This window comes from Desmodus rotundus, chromosome 4 (genome assembly GCF_022682495.2).
Source record: "Desmodus rotundus isolate HL8 chromosome 4, HLdesRot8A.1, whole genome shotgun sequence".
Classification (NCBI taxonomy): Eukaryota; Metazoa; Chordata; class Mammalia; order Chiroptera; family Phyllostomidae; genus Desmodus; species Desmodus rotundus.
In genome coordinates, this window is record NC_071390.1 from 84,782,222 (window position 1) to 84,806,536 (window position 24,315).

The window sequence follows — 24,315 nt, forward strand, 5'->3', positions numbered from 1 at the left end:
CCAAGGCTGAGACACATGTGGAAGGGCTCAGCAGAATGCCTGGCACATAGCCATTATTCTTTGTACTAGCTTTGGGCAAAAAGAACATAGAAAATGAGCAAATACTTTCCAGCCCTTTAAGAAATCTTATCTTGCTTTTAAACACCTATAATATATTTGACGATGACATTCTGCTTAGTTTTTCTTTTTTTTCTTTTTTTGAATAGCAGGCCAAATTTCCTTTTCAGTTTGATTGAGAGTTGTCAAGTGGGAATAAAAAAAGATGGAAGGAGACATCATCCCTGAGATGCTGATACGCCCATTAGAAATCTCTTTGAGCACTTTTAGCTTCCATCCTGGAATTCTGAATTTTCACTATGTTAGTCCTCTGTGGTATATTTAGAAAAACTGGTTGCAGAACATTTAGCTCATTCTAAGGGTCTAAAAATTTTAGAACTCTCTAGTTTAGCTCACCAACAGTCATGGATGATGTTGAGGAAAATTAAATAATGTTGTATTCTCGAGTTCATTATGGATAGGTGGCAGACTGTGAGAGATCCTATATGGTTTACCAAAGGCAGACCCTTCACAAGAAACAAGAGGTATTTTAGTTCACAGTAAGTCCAGTGAAGCCTGACTGTGCCAGGAAGGCTCCCTTTGTGTTTACTACTTGACAGGAGAGATGTGGATGTGTGAGAACAGTTGGCTGGAAGTGGCACCAAGTGGGAAAAACACCTGTTGGTGAGACATAAACAGACACTGGCGTAAGAAAATAATCTCAGCCCTACCGAGGACTCTTGTGTGATCCAACTTATCCACGAATACCATTTCTACCTTTGGAAACACATGAGGTTTGGTTTTGCCGAGAATGAATGTCTAAGTATACAAGTTACACAATGGCAGCGCTGGGATACCGTTTTAGTTCGAAACAGCGTGCATTTGTGCACACAGAGTAGCTGAGGGAGAGTATGGTCCTTGGAAATTTTGAAACCCCTGTTGAGAGTTCATTAAATCATTTTTTGAGATTTAGGATTCATAAATTTTGTACCCCTCCTACTCTACCTTGATGAATTGAAGTCAGATTCAAGGAGGAAAAAGAAATCAAATTTATGGTGTTAGTTTTACTAACGGTTAAGCTGTATTGGAAGATAAGGTGGGGCTTTCTGTGTCCTGGAATCTTGACTTCAGGATCCTGACTTTACCCAGGAGTAGGCAGAGAGGCTGGAACTCCACAATGTTCCTGGAAAAGAGGCAGCTAAGCCCAGACATGGGACAATGTAAGCTTGAATACAGGTGGTCCATGCCATCACAAGAGCTGATGGCCCCATCCCCTTATCCCGTCTTGCATTTTCATGCACACCAAGCCCTCATCACTCTCACCAAGCAGAGCAGAAGTATGTATACAAACACACACGCACACTGCTCTGCCATCAAGAGCAGGAAAAACCATTGTTTCTGATGACCTACAGGTATTGTTACTTCTTTGGAAGTTCTACTTTCATTGTAAAATACTTTCAGCTCCACTGCAGATTCCTAGCAGAAGTGTGCCACCCCGAAAATCAACTGATTCTAAACGTCTAGAGCTAAAAGAAGAATTACAACGACAATGGCAAAAGCAATAACAATAACACCAAAAAAACAAAGACAGAAAGTTTTAATCTATATTATGTTTATTATGAAAATGAAATGCAAAAATCATATTTAAAATTTTCTCAAGGGTAAACCATAATTGAATTTTGTTCATTCATCTATATAATTCCAAAGTCTTGATCTATCCTTATGTAAATCATAACATTTCTTTTTCCTAGGAAATAAAATTTAATTGGTAGGTCAATTTCTGGAAGATTGGGGACTTTCTTGAGTAAACCATTTTATGACCTTTGTATGTAGACATCGTGAAGACATAATTTTAGATTCTAATATTGATATATTCATAAATGGAACTTCCTTGTGGTATTACTATTTCTTCAGTAATTTAACTTCCACTACACTTTTTGTCTTTGCTGAGTATTTACAAATATAAGCGACTCTCACATTGACAGCTATAACTTTGGGGGGGGCACTTAAGTTAATATACATTGTCCAAAATAATTATATAAATTTATCTTGTAAGCAACAGTAAATAATGACAAACATCAAGATTTCAGGTATGCTGCTCTTATAAACAAGAATGCGTTTAGTAGTTAAAAAACACAGTCAGCTATAATTGTTAACCGTAGTGTTCTTATGGTTGGTTAACCTTTCATTTTTATCTAAGACATAAAGATGGCACATCATTCTCTAAAACATGAATATATATTAAATGGTATCATTAACTTTCTACTGAGAAGTGGTTATATTTGCACTTTGCCATACAGAATTCCCTATTAATGGGAATTTCTGGTATTTCCATTCATATCTTCAACCTTATACCCAGCCAACATACATTTGTGTCAAGGAATTGGGGTCAAATCATATTAGGTTAGGAACCAGGTCAGACTTGATCCTAATAGTGTATTTCCTTTCAGAAGAAATGAGAGAAACTCAAACAACATCCATTCACAGATTGAAATCATGGTAAGTTGAAAAATGTTGTCCAGTGTTGAACCTTTGCTGGTTAATGACTCCAATCTTGTCATTGAGTCCATACAGTATCACCTGTTGTCAATAATAGTAGTTAATTTGAGTCAGCCTTAAGAAACCCATATTTGCTTATATTTCATTATCCTACCAACATCGTCTGTAATTAAAACAAATTTTTTACTCTGGACTTCTCTTTGGTATGGCTAAACACTGTTTTGCTGATCTCAAGAGACAATCATTTTTCATTTCATGTGATTAAATGCTCTTGAAATCTAGGGATATACCTCTAAAAAATATAGGGCTTTTATCAGCCTGTGCAAATAAACATTAATAAATGTACAAATAGGATCTACAAAACATAATTGGTTTCCCCAGTGTTTGTCACTTGCACATATAAAATTAGGTGCTTAAAGAAACATTAACCCTTTGGGTATAGTATGTGCTCCAGGAAGATGCTAACTATGATCTTTGCGGCCCTGCTGAGCCTTCCTAATTTTCCAAATCGGCTACCAGGGAATAACACCATTTAACAGAGAGCCTCTGACCCAATACTAATATGTGTGAAGCAGAACAGTCATAGAAAAATGCAGTTTTCAATTAGTCGTTTGGTGATTTACATAAATATACCAGTATGAATAAAATGCATTTGTGTGCATGTACATGTGGATAAGCTATTTACAGTATGTTATGTATACATTTTTATGTGTAGAAAATGAAGATACACATTGATTAGCCCTTTTGAGGCTTTTGAACAACTGTTTCTTCTTCCTGTTTTCCTATAGCTGCTTTGAGGATTGAGAAAATTCATACGAGGTATGTACACAATCACACCCAGAGTATGTACATCCTAGTCACACACTTAACACAGAGAAGATGTGTGAGGAATGTAAATCATCCCAGTGGTCAAAGAACTGACCTTACCTGTGACTAATGGCATGGTTAATTAGCCCTGGCATATTTAGTAACATGCCAAGGTACTGATTACTATATTCAGCCTTTGTGATAATTAAGTTATCTACTCTTGAAGAGGATTAAAAAAACCCAACAGCCCTTTCTGACCTTCAAAAAGAAAAGGACTGTTACTGAATACACATGCACACTTTTGCTGGCTTTATTCACTTTTGTACATGTGGCTACCTTATGACAGAACTTGGCCTTAAAGTGGAATACAGCATGTTATTTTTTCTACACATAAAAATAGAAAAACAACCACTCACAGACCGTACACACCACAGAATGTATTGACATACCACAACCAGCTACAGTATTATGCACAACATGTTGTTTACAAATATTACTACAGCAGAGATAAATACATTTAGAAATTTAGTAATTGTTAGTATATTTCTTTCTTGAGTTTTCAGGCCCCATTGACCTTTCTTAACCTCAGTAAAGATATCTCAAGATGCCCTTAAAACAAGAATTAGTCTATCCTCTCCTGTAGGGATTCAGGAGCATGACTACAATACTGCAATCTCCTGGTTTACCAACATCATTTTAAGATATGATGGAAAACAATGTAAAAAAATAATTTCCTCAAAGATGCAGTTAAAATAAATGCTAAGGAATCTAATCTAAAATCATTAAAAGACACTGATAAACCTGGGCAAGCTCTTTCTATGCATTCAATATAGTTTGCTCTCTACATAGCCTTTATGTAATATTAAAAGCAATGATATGAATCAGAAAAAAATTGTGTAACTGCTTAAAAGTTTTTCTAAAGAATAGACAATTTAATTTTTAAAGTAACAAATAGTAATGCTAACAGCAACGTCAAAAAGCAAGCTATAATTTTTACCCCAGAAATAAGTGGATGACATTCCCACATCTTAAGAAATCAAAAAAGAAGTTGGCATTTCTCTCCCATTTAATTCTCTTTAACACATTTACATCATTTGTGTATCTCTCTTCGTAATAATTAGCATGCTGGATGATCATCAGTACCTTTTTCTAAAGTCGAGATCATGTGACTTTTATTCCTACTGTTTTGCAGCCAGTAGACTTTGAGCTTGAACCCCAAAAGATACTTGATGAAGAGTGAGTATTTAGAAACGCCCATCTAGACCATCATTTTCTTTCTGTAGGGCATTATATGGGGCCCCTTTTGATACGAGTACTCATGTTTTAGTTATTTGACATTTGGGAATCCATTTTTTCATAGCTGAGGCTGGTAATCCTCCAGGCAGAGTTCATTGCTTTTCTACATGCAAGCATCCAGGAAGAGTAATTGCCATGTGTTTAACTTCTCCACTTCAACAAAGTTTTCGGCTGGAGCTGTCTTGAGTGTTAAGCTAGCGAGACTTTGGACTCCTTTTCTCTCTTGGCTGTTAGCCACACCCCTAATAATGCTCACTAGTGCTGAGCGTCTTTATGAAACTTGTAACAAGCTTTTCCAACAAGAAAGGAGAAATGATGCCTTTACTTATTTTAACCTGTGGGTTCCAGTCAGTATTTATGGAGTGGCCATAATTATGCAGTGGCGTGCCCATAGTAGGTGCACTTGCTGGTATAACTGCCTCTTTTGGCACATTATTGCTTGGCTTTGATTTCATATTCAACAGTCTTTATTCTGGTGATTACTATCTGAGATAGCTGGAACTTAAACAAAACAAAACAAAACAAAAAAACCCAAACGATTTGTAAATAACATCTTGTTGCACCATTCTGGCCTCCACAGTCATTTCACCAAGGCCCATGGTTATTTAAATGTCCTTTAAAATTATCATCACCTGGATTACCTAAGACCCAACAGTAATTTTTCAGGGTAGTTTGTTATTTCTACTGACATACATATACAGATGTATTGGATTACTCAGAGAGGTTATCTGGTTGTGGCAAGTGAGTAGGTTAGCTGGTGAATGTTCACAGTTAAAAGTAGTTGTAATGACCTCTGGCAGATGTCACTGATTACTTGTGAGACAGAATTTTTCCACCTTCATCCATTTCATTTCTGTCCTTGGTCACTGCAAATCAAGTTTATTTGATTTCTGTAGCCAAGGAGAATTTTTTTCTGGGACTGGGATAAAGTTCATGGAAATCTGTTTCAATATTTACAAGACTATTTTTTCCCCTTTTGCAAAAATGTCTGAAATTTTGTAGACATCCTTAAGCCCATGTGTCCACACAGATGACACTTATAATTACTCGGCCAGTTTCGGAAGGATGGACAGGAGATTCAGCATATCACTTGTTATATGCCAAGTGGCAGCAGCTGACCGACAGTTGGAGAGATTCAACTGAAAGGGCCAGGCACAAGGAATGTTGCTAATAGGAAACAAATGCTCAGAAATGAGTATAACATAGTAAACACGAAAAAGACTTCTGATTTCCTGTGTAGACAAACAAGGGTGGGGCCAAGATGGTCTACTCATGTATCCAATACGTTGCTGAGTTCACTGTATTTTTATCACGAAGGGAAATTCACAGGCCTCATCTCTCAAATACCATTTAGGACAAAGCAGGAGAGAGAAAGCAGCATCTTCTCCGTGGCAGCATTGTAGATGATTAGTAAATCAGACAGGCAGAGGCCTACAGAAGACTACAAGTGATCAATTTCCGGTAAAACACATTTACATATATGCAAACCTTATTCTAATGCATTGTTTTTCTTTATACTGATTCTTAAAAAGTAGACAGAGGATATGGTGAATTATATGGTACTAGAAATGGACAAATTTTTTAATACTTGCACAATATGTTGGAAGAAGTGAAGACAATTTCTCACATTTAGGCAGTAAAACAGTAACAGAGTGGATATAGCAAAGGCCAAACAAATTACATTAACAGCATACTCACATGTATCCTCTGTAAACAAATTTTAAAGTCACATCATAGTATATCCTTCATGTGGTATGTACAAGTATTCCCAGAATGACAGGAATTCCTCTTCAGCTTTCTATTTTAAGACGTCAAGCTTAATCCTATTAAGGATTTGGTGCCAAAATTCAAGCTCTCGGGTATATGTTTCACATGCATATTCATTCCAATTTATTCAAATTTTGATATTTAACCTATAACATGGAGAACACTGGTATCTGAAATGATGAGTATCATATAATCCTAAAGATTAAACACCACAAAAAATAAAATAATATTCAATATGGCTGAACTTTCAAGGTCAGAAATCATACTCATATATTTTATAACTATTTCATTTTAGATGCAAACAAAAAGGTTTCTAGTTAACTTTGACCTAACAAAATGTTCAGCTTATGCCACTGGTCCAAAACACACAGAGGTTACTTAGGATCTTACTACATGTAAAGTAGCGGGTGTTTGCACTAAAACCAGTAATCCAGAAAGACATAATTAGAAAAGCACTGGAGATAAACACATGGCAGCTGAAGGGATGACGTTTTCTTGTCATCATAAAAATAGAAAAATCAATATGTAAACTAGAAATTCTAGTATTCACTGGGTAAGCTGGACAGCATCTTAACATTTTGAATGTTTTATTATCTTCCAGACACTATGTTCTAACCCTTCTCCATTTTTTAGTTAATATTTAATACTTATTTAATTAATAAAACATTTCCTTCATTTATTTCAACAACTAAAATGCATTGAAAAGAACTAAAACACACCCCAAATAATTCAAGGACAAAAACAGACAACTTTCAACCCAATGTGCGCCGTGCAGGTAAGGAAGCAGAACAAGTTCAAAGAGTCCGTCGCTGAAACTGCCCTGCAGCCCCGTCTGAGTGAGCCTAAGGACACCCTGTCCTGAATGTCTGCGCTGTGTCGCGGAGCAACGTGGAGGCGGATTTTCCAATCCAGGTGTTTTATGAGCGTACTTAGGGAGTCATGATGTAACCCATGGGTGTCTTGAACAGGCTCCTGTCTAATTTGTCTATTTGAGAATCTACTTCTGTTACTGTTTTTAAAAGTCTTCCTTCTATGAGATCCGATAAGAAACAAAACAAGAAAGCTTTTGTAGTATTTTTTGACAATCTCTAGAGCGTGGCAGAAGTAAAAATTAAAAAATTAAGAAAATAAAGATTAAGAGGTAAAGGTCAGTTCCAGCACCAAAAATGAAAAACAAACCCCATTTAAAGTTACCACATCAAACATTAAATTTTACTATGAGAGGCAAAACTAAAACACCAAATTTAGTTTTAATTAATTTAATTTTAAATTTATTTAATGTGCAACAAATGCCTACGACTCTTTTAGGCCTTTGCCTCATTTAACTATTTATAAATCATGTGGTTACTACAAGTAACTCATGAAAATAAATATTATTACCAGATGCTAAATTCTTCCTTTTCTCTTATTTTAATGCAGGAACAGCCTGTTCTAGCTACTTCGCAGCAGAGGATCACCTGGGGCCCACCCAGCTGGAGTGGGTGCTGTTGACAGCTGCCACTGTGTACACAGGGTGTTTCTCTGTGTACAAACAGCACGTGTGCCAACGTGTGAGGGAACACAGCCAGTGAGTGAGATTACATCCTGGAAAGGGCATTTCCAAAGGAAGTGAAATGAACATTACTGTAAATGGATATTTAAGGCCAAAAGAGGGGTTTAGACCAAATCTCTAATCATTAATAGAAATTTGATTTCTAATTTGATGGTAATTTCTACTTTAGACAGTATTCTTAACGGAGGCCGATTGGTGAGAAACTGAAAAATGTATCACTGGAAAATTCATTATGAGTTCCAAGTACAACCACTGCTAAGCACCCTTCCCAGGCCCTGAGAATGCTGGGGCCATGGCCAAGTCAGGCAGCTCTCATATATAGTCCAATCGTTTTGAAGGAAATCAAGATTATTACTAATTTATTTAGGTTCGCCCCATGTAGCTTGTGGTGTTAAAGTTCAGATTTCCCCCATATATTCAGCATCTGCAAAAGAAAAAATGAAAAAAAAAAGCCAAAACAGAGATTTTCCATTTTCATGTAAAAGTGGCATTTATGAGTCTCCGGAGAGAGGCCACATGGCCATCTGTCTCATCCAGGGGAATGAGTTTAGAGAAGGCAATCTGATTTTCTAAGTGCAAGGTGGTGAGCAGTGTTGTCCCTACAACGAATCCGGGAGCCCTAGCTCATTCCCCTCTTCCACACTACGCCAATTCTCAAGCCACTGCAGGTCGTCCTACCGCGCTGTCCTTGCAGGACCCTTGTGGGTCCTACAGAGAGGGTCGATTTCTGCAGACACATGAGGGCTGAGCTCAGACAGGTGCCTATGTTCTCAAGCACCAAAGCTCCATCTGTGTTTTAGTAAAGGCCTCTCTTTTATTGGGGTTGAAGAATGAGATATGGTAGTATTTCTCTTAAAATCAGTAAGTTTGCAGAGGTTACCTTTTTGCTAAAGGTTAAAAACCAAAACATTTACATGATATTAATCTAACTTACAAAAACTGTAAGGAAGCTTGTGTTCTATTTGCTGTTAACTACATTTTCTATTAGAAGCCACTGAAACAAATCAAAAGAAAAACACAAACTGCATCCTGTTTACAGTTAAACACACTGTTTTTGTTACTCAGGAAGCTTTCCTTTTCTTTAATACAGAAGGAAGAGCATTTGTCAGTTAATATTGCCAGTAGAATGTCTTTGGAGAACACCTGTACAACATAAAATTTAGTATTACCAATAACTTGACGATTCTTTTCAAGAATTTGGTGACATGTACTTCCTCTAGGGTAAGGAACCATGAATTTAATCTAGTCAGAATCGCAAAGATGCACCGTGCCTTCAGTGCTGGAAAACCTCTCTCTATAAATTCATATTTTATGTGGGCATTATTAATATTCAACAGCATAGCTAATTTCCCTAATAGAACTTCCTTAAATTTGTTTAGAGGAATAACAAGGTTTACAAAATTGATTATCTGTAGATGCTTACAAATATAAATTCATATTTGGTATTTTACGAATTTAAATGCTTTTACTTAATGTCGTCTGGCCTAGGAATGAGTCAAATTTGTTTCAATTTTTTACATCATAGTTCTTATCAGCTACTTAAATTTAGTGTAGTGACAGCATTCTTACTGCAATAGGACTAGAAAGGACAGCCAGTGGTTTTGCTAATAGTGTTTTTGGTATTTTTAACACAAAGCAAGGATTGTAATGGAAATACCATAGTGTGATAAATTGAGTCAGGAATGCAAAATGACACATGTATAATGATAATGCTGATTTTATAAGCAACAGCATATTAAAAAAATCCAGTGAATCTATTTCCTCTTAATAAAGGTCATAAAATTTCAGTGAAGCTTGCTTTCCTCTTGTTCTTTCTGTCATATGAAAATGATATTTTAATTTATGAATCTCTAATCAAAGGGCCCAACAATTCTTAATAGTAATTTCCTACAGTTAATACTTGCTTTCTCTTCCAGGTCTCTCAGGAAAAAGGTAAGAAGCCTTGACCTAGACGGACACGTACGACGACCCCAAATGCACTCAAGGGTTCCCACACTCGTTCCCTTTCAGTCCAACACCGAGGAAGGGGCAGGACGCACGCAGCAGTTGGGGCGTCGGAAGTTCTGCAGCATTGACTGGAGAACGCTGTGCTGCCTGCCTTTGAGCTTTTTGTTTGAAGAAGTATCTGAGGAAATGGATCTCCGGGTCTGGCTGCTTTGCGCTTTGGCTGATTTCTCGTGTTCCCGGATCTGTCTCTGTAAATGGTTCTGGATGGCGACGCCCAGGGACTCCGGGTCCAGGGAAGCGCCGTACACTTCCCAGGTCATGCCCTGCTCGTCCCACACCACGTCCCTGACCCGCTTGGACTGTTTCAGCAGCAGCTTGGAGTCTGCGCTAAGCTGCTTCTTCTTCTCTCCCGGAGTGAGGCCCACCTGCGCGGCAGCCGCTGTCACGTTTAACTTTTGCTCCTTGAGAAACTCGCTGACCCGGCTGCCCCGGCGTGGGCTGGCTTTGACCGAGCGGGAAGGGGTCCTCTTGCCCGAACTAGGACTAGAGTCACCCATGGAATCAGACGGCAGGCTCAGGCTGGTGGCTGTCTTGGTCTGTCTATTTTCTTCCAGGGGGCCCTCCTGGCTATTTCTAACTGGGGAGGGTGTGGGGTGCGCAGCTGACTCTGTGCCTCCACTTTCTTGAGATTTAGGATTGAGCAGTAGGCTTTTGTTCTCTGTCTCTGCCCTCCCATCTAAAATATCCGTGCCCCTAGATTCTGGTTCTTTTGCTATCTGAAGAGACGCAGGCTTCTTCTCTCCTGCATCTCCTTTATTAGTGGGATCCGAGCTCCCTAACTGCTCAGTTTTGATGGCAGGGCCGCAGGAGTCGGAGAGTTTGCAATCTGGGGTTGTTTTGTGGTTATTTGTGGTTTTCCTGGCAAGCTCAGATGGCTTAGTTTCAAATTTCCCAAATCCATGACTGGTTTCATCTTGACTTCCTGCACAGATAGAAATCTGGTCAATGAGGCTAGCTCTCCGGGAGCTAGAATTAGTACCTGAAAGCTGTTTAGAGGTGGGCTCCGCCCTCGCTGGCCTCCCATCTTCTATGCAGGTATCCTGAGCATTACTGGATGCCACATTGATTGCTGAGGTATTGCAGACCTCACCTGGTAGGCTCACCAATTTACTACCCTTTTGGAAAGCCATGGAAACAGCTGTGGCTGCCTGGATGTGCACCTCTGGCATGATGCCAAGGTGCTGTCTGGACTCCTGGGGGCCCAGGGTGTTGACTGACAGCTCCAATGTGTTGCTCCCGCTGCTGTGGCAAATGACCTGCAGCTGCTCTTGTTCCAAACACTCAGGAGCAGGGATTTCCTTTAAGAATGCAGGGAGGATGCTGGGGCTGGTGGAGACGGATCTGCTCTCAACACTCACCACTGCCTGCACCTCAGCATCTTGCTGAGCCCTGTTGGGAACTTCCTTGATCTCATCTTCAGCTTGGTTGGTCATTGTACTTGCTTCTTTGAACCTTGTCACCTGATGCTGTGCTGGTGGAGGTGTCTTCTCTGAACCTGGAGGAAATGTTGAATCTTTGCTAGTGAGGTGGGATGGTGGAGGTGTCACAGAGGTCAAGGCCTGGGTGTCTGAGGTGGTGGCAGAGGGTTGTTTGTTCCCTGAACGTCCATCTTCTCCTGCTGGAGATTCACAGGACCTTGTCTTTGAGTCGAAAATGGCTCCCTGACTTTCCCCTTTAGGTCTGCCCACAGGAGAGGAGGCATGACGGAACACCCTGGCTTCTGGGTTTGCAGTTTGTACCATTCTCTGGATTGGTTCTTGAGAGGGAAAATCACAGGGCACTTGATCTCTGCTGCTGCTACAGGCGCCTCCCACAGGGCAGCTTGACTTCTCAGATTGCTCCCCATCTGAGGCTCTCTGTGATTTCCCCAGTGTATCTTCAGATCCTGACGAGGCGCTGGCATTGGGCTGGTCACCTGGGATGACCTGGTGCGTGTGCTGACTGGCTGGCATTGTAAATGCTGCGTGTATAAGATCCTTAACTTCTGTAGAATACTGGGCTGGCGCTGTGGGCTTGCTATTTCCTGGCAGCTGCGTATTGCCAGGGGAGTTGAGTGTGGGAGGTGCTTTCTCTACCTCATTGAAAATGCCAGGAGAAGACATGTCTGTCTGGGTGGTCTCATGCTCACAGGCCTGCATCAGGGCCCCAGATGCTGCTCTGGGACTGAGGTCTGGTTCTGTAGGCTTGCTGGGAAGGCCATTGGTGTTCTTACACAGGAGGGCTGGTTGCGGTTGAGGTGAGGAAGCCTGTACCTCTCCTAGACCCTCTTCTTTTCCAGAAGCTGTGATCAGGGAAGTTTTAGCTGATCTTAGAGGGTCAGGTACAGTCCCCATGGAATTTCTCTTCACGGAACCTCAGAGCTCTCCCCTGAGCAGCGCTCCCACTGGGAAGCTGTCGTAGCTCAGAGCAAAGACACAGTCAGGGATGGATGATTCCTCCAAAGGACAGATCTGCGAATCAGGGAAACAGCAGCATTAATACGGCACAGCATTTAGCAATTGAAAACACACCTGTCATTTGTAGATCTCATAAATTCATTGAATCTTTTCTCCCCAAATTTGTTCATTTAAAAATATATAGATCTTGGAAAGTAAAGTTTTGGAAAAATATTTTAAGTATACAGGTATTATTCTGATAATCAGCTTCTTTTTGCATCTCACTGCTGTCTAGCAAATAGGTTTTTAATTGTTTACCTAAGCATTCATAACTACCTTACAAGTCATTTGTGTAATCTGATTAACCAGATTCAGAAAATCCTGTAAAGCTACTGTGATCAAATCAATAAGCATTAAAAAAAATAGACCTAAATAGACATGTGAAATAGAATATTAAGAAATAGACCCATATGTAAATGAGTATTTGATACATAACAAGAAAGGCACTTCAATTTAGTGGCAAAAGGATGGATTACTTAATGTAAAGGACTGTTTACTCATCTGGCAAACTGTTTATTCATCTGGAAGAAAACTAGGTTTTTATCTTATACTAATTCCAAATATGAACCCTAGACGGATTTAGATGGATTAAAGATTAAAATATAAATAAATAGAAAACAAAAAGATAAATAAATAAATTAATTAATATTCTGTAGGAGAACCTAGGAACCCTAAATATAATCTAGGGACAGGGAGGGTACGCTTCCTTTGGAAAGGCAGAAGATAGAGAAACTGTAAGAAAAACATAACCATGGGTGTGTAAATAAAATTCAAAATTTTGCATGGCAAAGGATACTATATACAAAAACAATAGGTGTGGGGAAAAAGTTTGCAACTTTAGGAGACAAGCAAAAATAGCTATAACATGGCAGAAACTCTTAAAAATGTACAAGGAGACAAGATGTCTCACTGCAAAAACGGATAAAGAATATGAAAATGCAATCTGCAAGATAGGATTCCAACACACTCTATAAGCTTATAAAAGATGTTCAAATTCATTTGTAGTCAAAAAATGCAAACATGTAACAATTAGATTTTACTTTACAATGATTGCACTTGGAAAGACTTTTTAAAGAGTCATAACACTGTAGCCTGGGGAGACCTAGCTAAAGAAAGCATTTTTATAAGTTGTAGGTATAAATATGTGTTGTTACAGCTTTCTTAGTGAAGCAGTTCAGTTTTTAAGACTAAAAATACACAGGTTTTTGACCCAGTGATCCCAAATAGAAAAAAAACATACCAGCAAATATATATACACACACACACTCATATATATGGTATGTAAACATATATGTATATATCTATGTTTATTGAGATACTATTTGTAGAGGCACAAACCAAAAACAAACTGATCTCCATGAATAGGGAAATGGTAGAAAAAATCATGACATATCTCTACTGTAGAACATTATGCAACTGTTAAAGGAAACCATTAATTAGGATGTAACTTTTCACTTGAGAGAGATTTCCCCAAGGAGTGGTTAAATGTGAAAAGTAAGGTACAGAAAAGAGTATATATGTTTTTATTTTTGGAAAGCAATGACTCAAAACATTACATATGTATATGTTGTGTGTGTGTTCAGACATGTTTGTATATGATTATGTAAATACTAAAAATATTTGGAAGAAGACATGTTAGGTACTAAATGGAGGGAGTGTGATGAGTTGGAGACAGGGAAAGCGGGACGGAGGGACCCAAAGTTGGGAAAATTCTGACTTTAAAAAGGCGTATCTAAAAATTTATTTCTGTGCCTTTATGTATAAACATTTTTAAGAGAAAAAATCAGTGAACGACTGTGTTTTGGTATTACCTCTATTTTTCATAGACTCTGTGACTTCATGCTAATCACTTAATCTTTCTGGACCCTTAATTAACTTACTGGCAAAATGAAATATATAATTTCAAAGGACCCTTCTTGTTCCAAAATGTAAGGATCTTATGTATTTGTATGTGATGGATAATAAATCAAATAGCACAGTCTTAACTCAGGCAATAAAGGGTCAAAATAAGGCAAAGGCAAATTTGGTTGGGCCCAGATTTTGAAAATAGTTTGATCTTTTGGTTCAATGTTATTTGGCTGGTTTACAGTTACATGAAATATCACAATGAATCCAACTTATTTTCTCCCCTAAGTCAGCTTTTCCCTCTAATTTCATTATTAATGATAATTGGTTTGAATAGTTTCCCATCTTTGGTTTTGACTACTTTCCACTCATTCAGACCACTTCCCCAGGTTTGCATTCCTTTTCTTCCTAACTGGAATTCTCTGTTGTATTCACTTGCTGTGCCTCACCCCATCTTTCCCTCTCCTTCTTTTATATCTGTCTTTATAATACCTTTCCTCTCACTCTCTGCCCTCCTCATCCTGAAAAATTTTATTCACTCTTCATGGTCCCACTTAAACTCCATTTACTTTCTGAAGGCCTCTGAAAACTTCAAGTCATAAAATCTCTCTCTCTCTCTCTCTTAAAAATCCTTCAGTTATGGTCATCTGTATTCTTTGTGTTATGCTTTTTATGCAGTATTTGTATTGTTGTTACTTGTATAAATGGCTCATTTATCCCAAACTACTTCAAGCCCTAGGAGGGAAGGCGACAAGTTTTTGATTCTTTTCTGTTTACAGGACACAGTGAAGGATCTTGTGCATGAAAAGGTATTAATTAGTCCATTTTCCCTCCAAAATGGCCACCATTAATGCCTTACCAAACTTCAAGATAATAGGAAATTTAAACCTATGGCATAAAATATAAATGAAAACACAATAAAAAAGAGTGCTATGTTTGGAAGTATGAAATTGTTGTATCTTAATTATTAAACTTTATGTATCTGTAATTGGGTTTAGACCTGGGTGTTAAACTCATTTTCAGGGGGGGCCACATCAGCCTTGCAGTTGCCTTCAAAGGGCTGAATGTAATTTCAGGACTGTATAAATGTAACTACTCCTTAACTAGGGGAAAGGAGCTCGGCCCTGCTGCCAGGTAGAAACAAGGTGCCAGGCTGCATAAAACAAGGTGGAGGGCCGGATCCCGCCCAAGGGCCTTGTGTTTGCCGCCTGAGGTTCAGACAATTAAAAATAAGTATACTGGACACCTGCTACCAAAAGCCGGAAGGTCTCATAAAGCCAGGAATACAGAATGCCTCCTGTGCCATGCGCCTGGAGCCAAGAAACCTTGTTTGCCAAGAGGGCTGTAAGTTTTGAATAGCTCAAAGTTCAGCAACTGGAAATTGAAAGACTTAGAAAAAGATGAGGGGTTCTCAGTCCCTGCATGCACGTCCATTTCCCACAGAGAGCTAATTGCACTATTTAACTTTGAAATGGCATTCTCCTTTGTTTGCTTTGTTAATAGAGGTTACATTATCCACCAACTGAAGAATCAAAAAGAAAAGCCCAGATTGCTTGGCTAATACCTGTAATTAAAAATCTCTTGACTTATGAATAGATAGGAAGTCCACACCACTGGATAACATAGACGCTAATGTAGTTGTCACAGCATCTCCATGCGCCCAGCAGACTGCCTAAGTCCTGAGACAGTAGTCCCTCCATAACCCTCCCCCTCCTCGCCCCCACCCTGAGACTTTTCCCTCCCCTCACCAACTGAGTAACAGAAATCTTTAACCTCCAATAGGTTAGACACATAAAATATTTAAAAAGTATAATTACTTGGTGGTTTAGAATGAGAATATGTCTTTAAAGTCAAGCAAAGTAAAAAGTGTCAACCAGGAGCCATTATAAGATTTAACCTCTAAGTTTTTAGAGGTTGCAAACAGGTGGTCCACATCCAGACTGAATCCCTCCTCCAGGTGGGGTGTGTGTGTGTGTATGAATGTGTCCTGCATGGTTTCCCTTCCATATCCTCTCTTCCCCTTTCTTTTCTTTCTTTGCCTTTCCGAATAGAAGAGAACTTTCATAAAAATCCAGATTTCTCTCTTGTTTCTCTTTAAAAACTTGGAAGGTATGCATTTCCAGGAAGCAACACTAGATGGCGCAGATAAGGACTCTTTCCCATGATGGCGTGGACCCTCCAGGTGGCCCACGTCCCACCTGCTCTGTTTTACTACTTCACATGACTTATCTGGCCTCCTGCGGGCAGCTGAGTTTGAGAGCTTTGCTCTAAAAACACTGACAGAGTAGAATTCCCAACGTAATTTTTGGTCCTCTGAAGGCAATTTGGCATTGTGTTTAAGTCCATGGAAGCAGGGGCCAGAATCCTGGATTAGAGTATCCTAGCTCTATGTACTTGGGCAGATAACCTCTCAGAGCGCCAGCTGAATCTATAAATTGAGGATAATAGTAACAGGACTGCCTCAGTGGGATGCTGTAAGGAACAGATTTAGCATTTAGAACAAACAGTGTCTTAGCATATTTTAAGCACCTCATGTTAGCTTCTTTAAAAACTTCAATATTTAAGCATTGATCTTTGTTAAAGAAAAAATTATTCTGACATTTGTTAAAATGGTAAGGAACACTTATGTCAGGTGTCAAGACGACCTCAGGAGGTGAATATGTTTAGTATTTCATTTTGTGGCAGACTGTATTTTTTAACTAATCCTCCATTTTGGCATTTAGGTTATTGTTAAATTTTCATGACTTTATATTCTCATAATCAACTGTTGTACTAAGGCATATTTATTTCTTTTCGATGAGAAATTTATCAGATATTTAAACCATTTTGAATAGTATGTCAAAGAGATCGATAAACACCCATGTTCATTGCAGCATTATTCACAGTAGCCAAGATATAGAACCAACCTAAGTGCCCATCAACAGATGAATGGATAAAAAATGTTATAAATACATACAATAGAATGTTATTCAGCCATGGGAAGGAAGGAAATACTGCCATTTGTGACAGCTTGGTGGACCCTGAGGACATTATACTAAGTGAAATAAGCCAAACAATTACTAATACTGTATAATATCACTTACATGTGGAATCTAAAAAAGCCAAACTCATAAAAACAGTGAAATAGTAGCCACAGGGGGATGGGTGCACGGGGAGACAGAACAGATGATGTTTACTTGCAACAGGAAGTCCTGGATATCTAACGCAGTGTAGTAAAATTAGACAACGATATTGTATTATAATCATCAAAATCGCTAAGAGACTAGAACTTAATTCTTCCAACCACTAAAAAGAAATGATAATTATGTGATGTTATAGAGGTGCTAGCTATAGCTACAATGGAAATTGTATTACAATATACCAAATTAATATGCTGTATACCCTAAATTTATACAATGTTACATGTCAAATATATTTCAATAAAAAATTGAAAAAAAAAAAGACTATCACAGGAAGGGACAAAGACCAGGCTTAACTCCAAATACAACAAGAACCACTGGGGCTTTACAACCAAGGAGCAGGTTCAGGGTGGGGATCAATGGTCTACTAAGAGGAGACCTCAGGGGTAGGGAATTCTTGCTGAACCACCTAACAGGTCTCTTCCTAAAGGCTGGCCAGGTGATAGCTGTCACCTGGGGTTTGGTGGGGGAATTTAATGGCCTATTGACAATGATTAGATATCAAGTGTGGGAGGATTCTCTCTCACTGGCTTAGCAGGATTCTTGCCAAAACTGGACACTGCAAGGACAGACAGGGAAGCCCCAGATTGCAGTCTAGTGCAGACGACAGCTCAGAAGAGCCTGACTAAATTTTTATCAAATGGGAGTCTGTCATCTGCACTAGTGAAGAGGGATTTCCTTATATGACTGGCTATAGCATTATGAATTCTTTCTGAATTGGTCACAAAGGGAGTTTGTCCTTAAGTTGGTGGCAACTGGACTCTGGATAGCAGGTCCCTTTGGTGCCTCTTCCCTTAACATCATGAGCAAAGATTTCCAGTCTTGTTCTGGCAATGCAGCAACCCTTCAGGGTAAACAACATGCACCTTTTGCAGGAAGGAAACTGAAGCCCAGATGTCAACTAACCTACTCAAGGCTGAATACTTATAATTCCCATTGAACTGAATTCTAATGAATGCTAATGACTGACTCTGTGATTATTTCTTTTTATCTGGAAAGAAAATGGAAAAGAATAAAAAATTTAAAAATACAGGTGTTGGCAAAGTAGGTTTACATCTGTGAGTATGCAAAACAGTTTATATTATTTATTAATTATTGTGTTATTTTCCATAAGAACAACTGTAAACCTACTTTTGCCCACCCTGGAAATATAGGTGTCACCGGAGGAGAGGGAGCCTTCTTTTGGCAAGGGGTTGCAACTTGGGGGCAGCCTGGAAGGCATTAACACTGACTACAGTGACATTCACAACGGGCCACTTTATGAAAAGGCCTGGTTTGCTGAAGGCTGACACCACCATGGCTCTTTCTGAAAGCAGTGGGTTCTACTACTGTGCCACGCTGCCTATTTTCATAACAGACACCCACACTTAATAAGAAAGGCAGCAGGGAATCTCATTCCTTTGTGACTTGTACCCAAACTTCTCTGGTAGGAAGAGCATTAGACAGAAGGACTAGAGAGGCTCGGCAGTCCTGGACACACGGGGGGCTGACCTCCTGCTGGTCATGGCGCCAACCCGCTGGGCAGCAATTACCTTTGTTCACTTCCGGACTGCTGCCTTCCTGGAACAAGGGCTGCAGGGTGTCACTGCACCTCTTCAGTGACATCGCACAAGTGTTATGGGGACCTAGGTGCGTACCCCTGTCTCCAGCCATCTGGCTGCAGCTTTCAGCCTGCAGATGGATGGTGCAAAGACACTTAGAGAACAGCGAGGCAAGGAGGGGTAACAGGCAATGGAAAAATGTCATCTGTTGCCCTGGTGGGTGTGGCTCAGTGGTTGGGCATCGTCTGCAAATCGAAAGGTCGCGGGTTTGATTCCTGATCAGGGCACATGCCTGGTTGCAGGTTTGTCCTGGATGGGGCACATAATAGAGGCGACTGATTGATGTTTCTCTCTCACACTGATACTTCTTTCCTTCCCTTTCTCCCTCCCCTCCCCCTCTCTAAAAATAAATAAAATCTTTTTAAAGATGTCGTCTTCTGTCTTATGCTATTGTGTTTGATTTGCTCCCTTTTTCTAGATTGCTTGCATTCTGAGCCCAGCAGGCCCCGCCAGTGCACAGTTTTAAGGAGACGTGATTCAATCCCAGGAAACACCCACAGGCTACGAAAAGCAGTTCCACCTTTCTTTGAAAAAGTCACACCCTCTCACTAACAGCTGCCTCAAATGCACTTTTCGAAGATATTAGCAGAAAAATTGGTTCTTCCCTTCCAACTATGTCTAAAGCAAATCAGACTGGCTGAAGAGAAAAGAAGCCTGCTTTGCTTTGTGCCACTAACAGCGTCTTGTGGACTTTCACTTATAATGGCTACTTTAACAAAGGCTCATAAGCAATGAGAGGCATCCCTTCTTAGCCAGTTCTTCTTTGGTTCAACACTATTCTAGAAAAACGGATGCATGGCTTGTTATCTCATTGAATTCCATTGGAAGCAGGACTGGAAAAACACAAAGAAGTAAAAAGGGGCTTTAACAAGCATGAAGACCCCAAATATTTCCTCCCTCTTTTGTCAAATATGATTTGAAAACATGGCTTCTAAATTCACAACAGATTGGCATCCTGGGGGACAGTGAGCACTTGTTTATCGCTTCCTCTATTCCAGACACTGTTCACTATGTGAACATATTTTATCCTCAGATTAACTCTATGAGGAGATTCCTAATACAAGTTCCACTTTGCAGATTTGGACACCACGGAAAGCTCACACAGCAGTAAGTGGTAGAGACCAGATTTAAATCTAGATTCTCTGGCTCCAGGGTCCACACAGTTAGCCCGCTTTACCTGAGGGAGAGAGAGGGGTGTTTTGGGAGGGAGGCAAGCTCAATGCCCTGGGCAAGAAGCCCAATCAGACAATAGGAAAACAATAGAAAGCTCAAAGAACATAGCCTTGCCTTTACTAATTCAAACTAACAGAGGTAATCTAGGTAGACTTAAATGTGCCTGCCTTAAAATGTTGTTATAAAGCTTAAATGAAATAAGTTCGATTGTAGCATGGTTTTTGGAAGATAACAAATACACAGTCATGAATTATTGTTATTATTTTGTCATCGCTTACCTAAGAAGGCAGGACCTATGCACCTGTTTTATAGGCAGCCCACTTTAAATGGCCCAACACTTAAATAAGTTTATGTTCTCTCACACCCACCTGAAGACTATTATTGAGACACAGGGGTGTCCAACCTGCGCCTCGGGACTGTATGTGGCCCAGAATGGCTGTGAATGAGGCCCAACACAAAATTGTAAATTTACTTAAAACATTATGAGATTGTTTTGTGATTACCGGTCGCAATGTATTTAATGTGTGGCCCAAGACGACTCTTCTTCTTCCAGTGTGGCCCAGATACACCAAAATTTGGACACCCCTGGTAGAAGGAGAATCTTGTAGCTAATTTGAACATTAACACAATAATAAGCTCTATGTATCTTAGATCACGTGGGAAACTGTTTTTGTTTCTCAGCAAAATCAAGACACATGTTTTAATAATCATAAAAGTTAACCCCTCAGTAGCTCCATTTGCCTATCTGTGGAGATAATTCATAGCTAAATATCAAAGTTGCTGTTTAAAAGTGCCTCTATAGGTTATTTTTTTAAAATTGAACTCTTCTAGAAAAGAAATGCTTAAAATACATAGTTGTTTTGTTATTTTCAACCTTCTCTAATCAAGCTGGCTCTTATCATTTATTTGGTTTGCCTGACAGATATTACAATGTTTTCCTTCTTTTGCAACTCAGCTTTGAAGGACTTCAACTGCAAGCTTATTCTAATTGCAAAGAAATGCACAAGGATCTCAGGGTTAACCTGCAGTTACATAAGCCGTTAGCAATAAACCAAGCAGTTCTGCATTTGCATATTTTTTGCATTTGCATTTTAAAATATTATGTTAACTATGATGAAAGCTGCCCTGTAGCCCAATTTTCTGCAGGATATATTTAGCACCACTCAGCCTTACAAAAAGTATTCTTGACCTTGCTTCTTTCCTCCCTGACCTTGCTAATCTGCTGCCCTTTTCCCCGGCTGCCCCACTTGCCCCCACACCATGGGGTCCTCATTAAACCCAGGCCTCCACTCCACCTGCCTTCTTTCTGGAAAAGGTGGCTTCCAAGTGCAGAGGGTGGCACCTAAGCAGAGACCCTGCTACCGGGCCTCAGGCTGAAAGCTTGTTAGTGATTTCTGCTTTTAGCTCATGTCAGACACCAGCCGAGAGTGTCTTCTGTTCCCACACTTGGGTCCTTAATCATGTTGAATGATGGGAAAGTGTCTGGTGGTAGTGCTTGCAGCGATGGATATGGATGTGAATGGGAGCTGTGCAGGGAGCTGGTCAGTTGTGGCTTTTCTACTCTGAGAGAACTCAGGGAAAAGGAGAGAAGGTGACCTCTGCAGGGTTGACCTATTGCTTTTCGTAAGGAGGACCTAAGTGTCTGAGAGAAACCGTGGGAGCGAGGTGCTCTGCTCTTGACCATGAATGGTTTCCATGTAGAAGTCCAGATCTCCTTCGGGTTTGGTCTCTGGGCTGTGATTTAAATAAAAAAAGAAGAAAGAGAACCAAACAACCTGTCGCTCTCCTTGCTTCGTAGTCTGTGAATCGCTAAGTCTGGCATCGGAAAGTACTTAAAAGTTTTGATTTTTGCCCTTAAGGAGATTTCAATCCATTTGAGGAGACTAGGCAAATTCAATCAAAAGTGACGCATGAGCAATATAGTAGATAATTAAGTGACTGATGCTGCATAATAAACTACACTTTACAGAAGTCCAAATATTTCTTATTCAGTTGGGATTTCCCGGTACAATTCTGTTTTTGGCAAGAAAAAATTGCCTGTGTGAGTCTAAATGAAAATGGACATTTTAAATTAAGAGAAAAGAAGAGCAAGAAGCATAAAAAGAATGGTCCTTGATTAAAAAAAATCCGTTAAGCCACACTAAGACAATTAGGAGGGACGCTAACATCCATTCATTCACTGACTGAGAGCCTTCTTTGTGCCGGACATTCAGGACACACATACAAATAAGATGCACCCACGTTTCTGAGGAGCTCACAGCTCCTGCAACACCCGAATTTCAACACAATGTAAGTGTCGTAAAGGAAACAAAGCACAGATGTCCTATGGAAACACAGAGACAGGACATGTTATTTCCCTCCGCATAGACTTTAGGTTAGTGAGGGCGGAGGATTTTAAGCTTTGTAATGTGTTATTTAATGTGATGAGAAGAGGCAGATGTTTATCTAGAACAGATTTGCTCACCTCCACACTACTAACATTTTGCACCAGATAATTCTTTTGGGGAGGGAAAAGTTGGGGGGGGCACTGTCCTGTGCGTGGCAAGACTTTTCACTCATGGCTCCTTTGCACTAGGTGCCCGCAGCGCCTCCACACCCCAGCTCTGACAATGAAAACTGTCTGCAGACATTGCTAAGTATCTCCTGGGAGACAAACCCACCCCCAGTTGAGGACCACTGATCTAGGAGATGAGGATATTCACCTCTGATAGAAAGAAAAGCCCTGATAATGACAACCCGTTGAGTTGATGTAAGAGAGTTTGAACTCACTCCACCTACATAGGAATTAAGGGTATGGTTTTCTTTCAAGTCAAAGACAGTGCTCTGCCTACTCCGCATGTGAGGATGCTGATTAGTATAGCTTCTAGCAGCGGTCCCCAATCTTTTTGGCACCAGGGACTGGTTTTGTGGAAGACTATTTTTCCATGGACAGGGGTGGAGGGGACGGTTTCAGGATGGTTCGAGCACATTACACTTAAGCTCACCCCCTGCCGTGGGGTCTGGTTCCTAATAGGCCCAGACAGGCACCAGTCCGCAGCCCGGAGAATGGGGAGTTGCACAGAGAACAATTTGGCAACATCTGTCAAAGTTTTATAGTCACATACACTTTGACCCAGCAATTCTGCTTTAGGTACAAACCTTGTAAGTAAAATAAATGTGCTAATTGATATATGTACCAGGTATACATTGTATGAAATAATAAAAGATTAGAAGCAACCTAAATGTCTATTAATAGGTATAGGGAAGGGGTTAGTTACAAAAATTATGGTATTACTTTTATATAATGGTATACTGAGCAACCATATTTAATGATGAGGCAACTCTTTATGTATTGATATGGAACAGTCTCCAAAATATATTAAGGAAAACAGCAACTAACACAAAACAAAAACCTAATGATAATAATAAAAAACCCAAAGATACAAATCAGTATGTTTAATATGCTACCATTTGTATTAAAAAGGGAAAATGAATATCTTTTTCTTGTATATACATAAACTATCTCTGGAAGGGTACCTAAGAACTTGCTGTCAGAGGAGGGGAACTGGGTGCGTGGAGGATAGGGTACATGGAAGTCTTTTCGCTCTATATCTTTAGGTACTTTCTGAATTTTAAACAATATGAATCTATCACCTACTCAAAAATAATAAAAAATTTAAAAGCGGTGGTCGTTACTGAGGCAAAATTGAACATGCATGCACCCTGCAGCTTTTCTGTTAGTGACGATGTATTTCATTCTGGTCTCTCCTTCCACACTCTTTCCATCTGCTCTTCGCTCTGCAAGGTGGCCAGCCTAGCCATTCAACTAGTAAACGGAAGCCATAATTTCCTTATCCATCGAGGTTATCTACAAGCTAAAAGCTAGGCAATGCAATTATTTTTCAAAGTCAACAGCTGAGAAATTCTTTTTAAAGTGATGTCTGTTGGGCTGCAAAATAAAGTTTACTTAAGTTTCTTTTCCCAGACTCTCTGGCTCCTATTTATCAGTTGATTTCTTCCCCCACCCCCTTTTCTATTCTTGGTAGCTCCAGCAAGCAGTTGTTCCTCAAATCATATATCTCTCAAGCAGTAAATCTAAGGAAAAGCCCAACTCTATGAAATTGGGTCAAAACATCAAT

The 24,315-nt window shown here is 39.7% G+C and overlaps 1 protein-coding gene across 2 annotated transcripts in view; it reads right to left on the minus strand.

The window, feature by feature from the left end:
- Positions 1-1,642: 1,642 nt before the first annotated feature.
- GPRIN3 (GPRIN family member 3) overlaps positions 1,643-24,315 on the minus strand; it is a 72,661-nt gene continuing 49,988 nt past the window's right edge. Inside the window, exons 1-2 of one of the 2 annotated variants that reach the window (XM_053923057.1) lie at positions 22,439-22,522; positions 1,643-12,414 (exon numbers count right to left, since the gene is read on the minus strand). In XM_053923057.1, coding sequence (XP_053779032.1) covers positions 9,964-12,297 — 2,334 coding nt within the window. In that variant the 5' untranslated portion in view covers positions 12,298-12,414; positions 22,439-22,522 and the 3' untranslated portion in view covers positions 1,643-9,963. Of the gene's footprint in view, positions 12,415-22,438; positions 22,523-24,315 lie in introns of those variants that run through there. The other variant, XM_045183740.3, reaches the window with a different exon arrangement.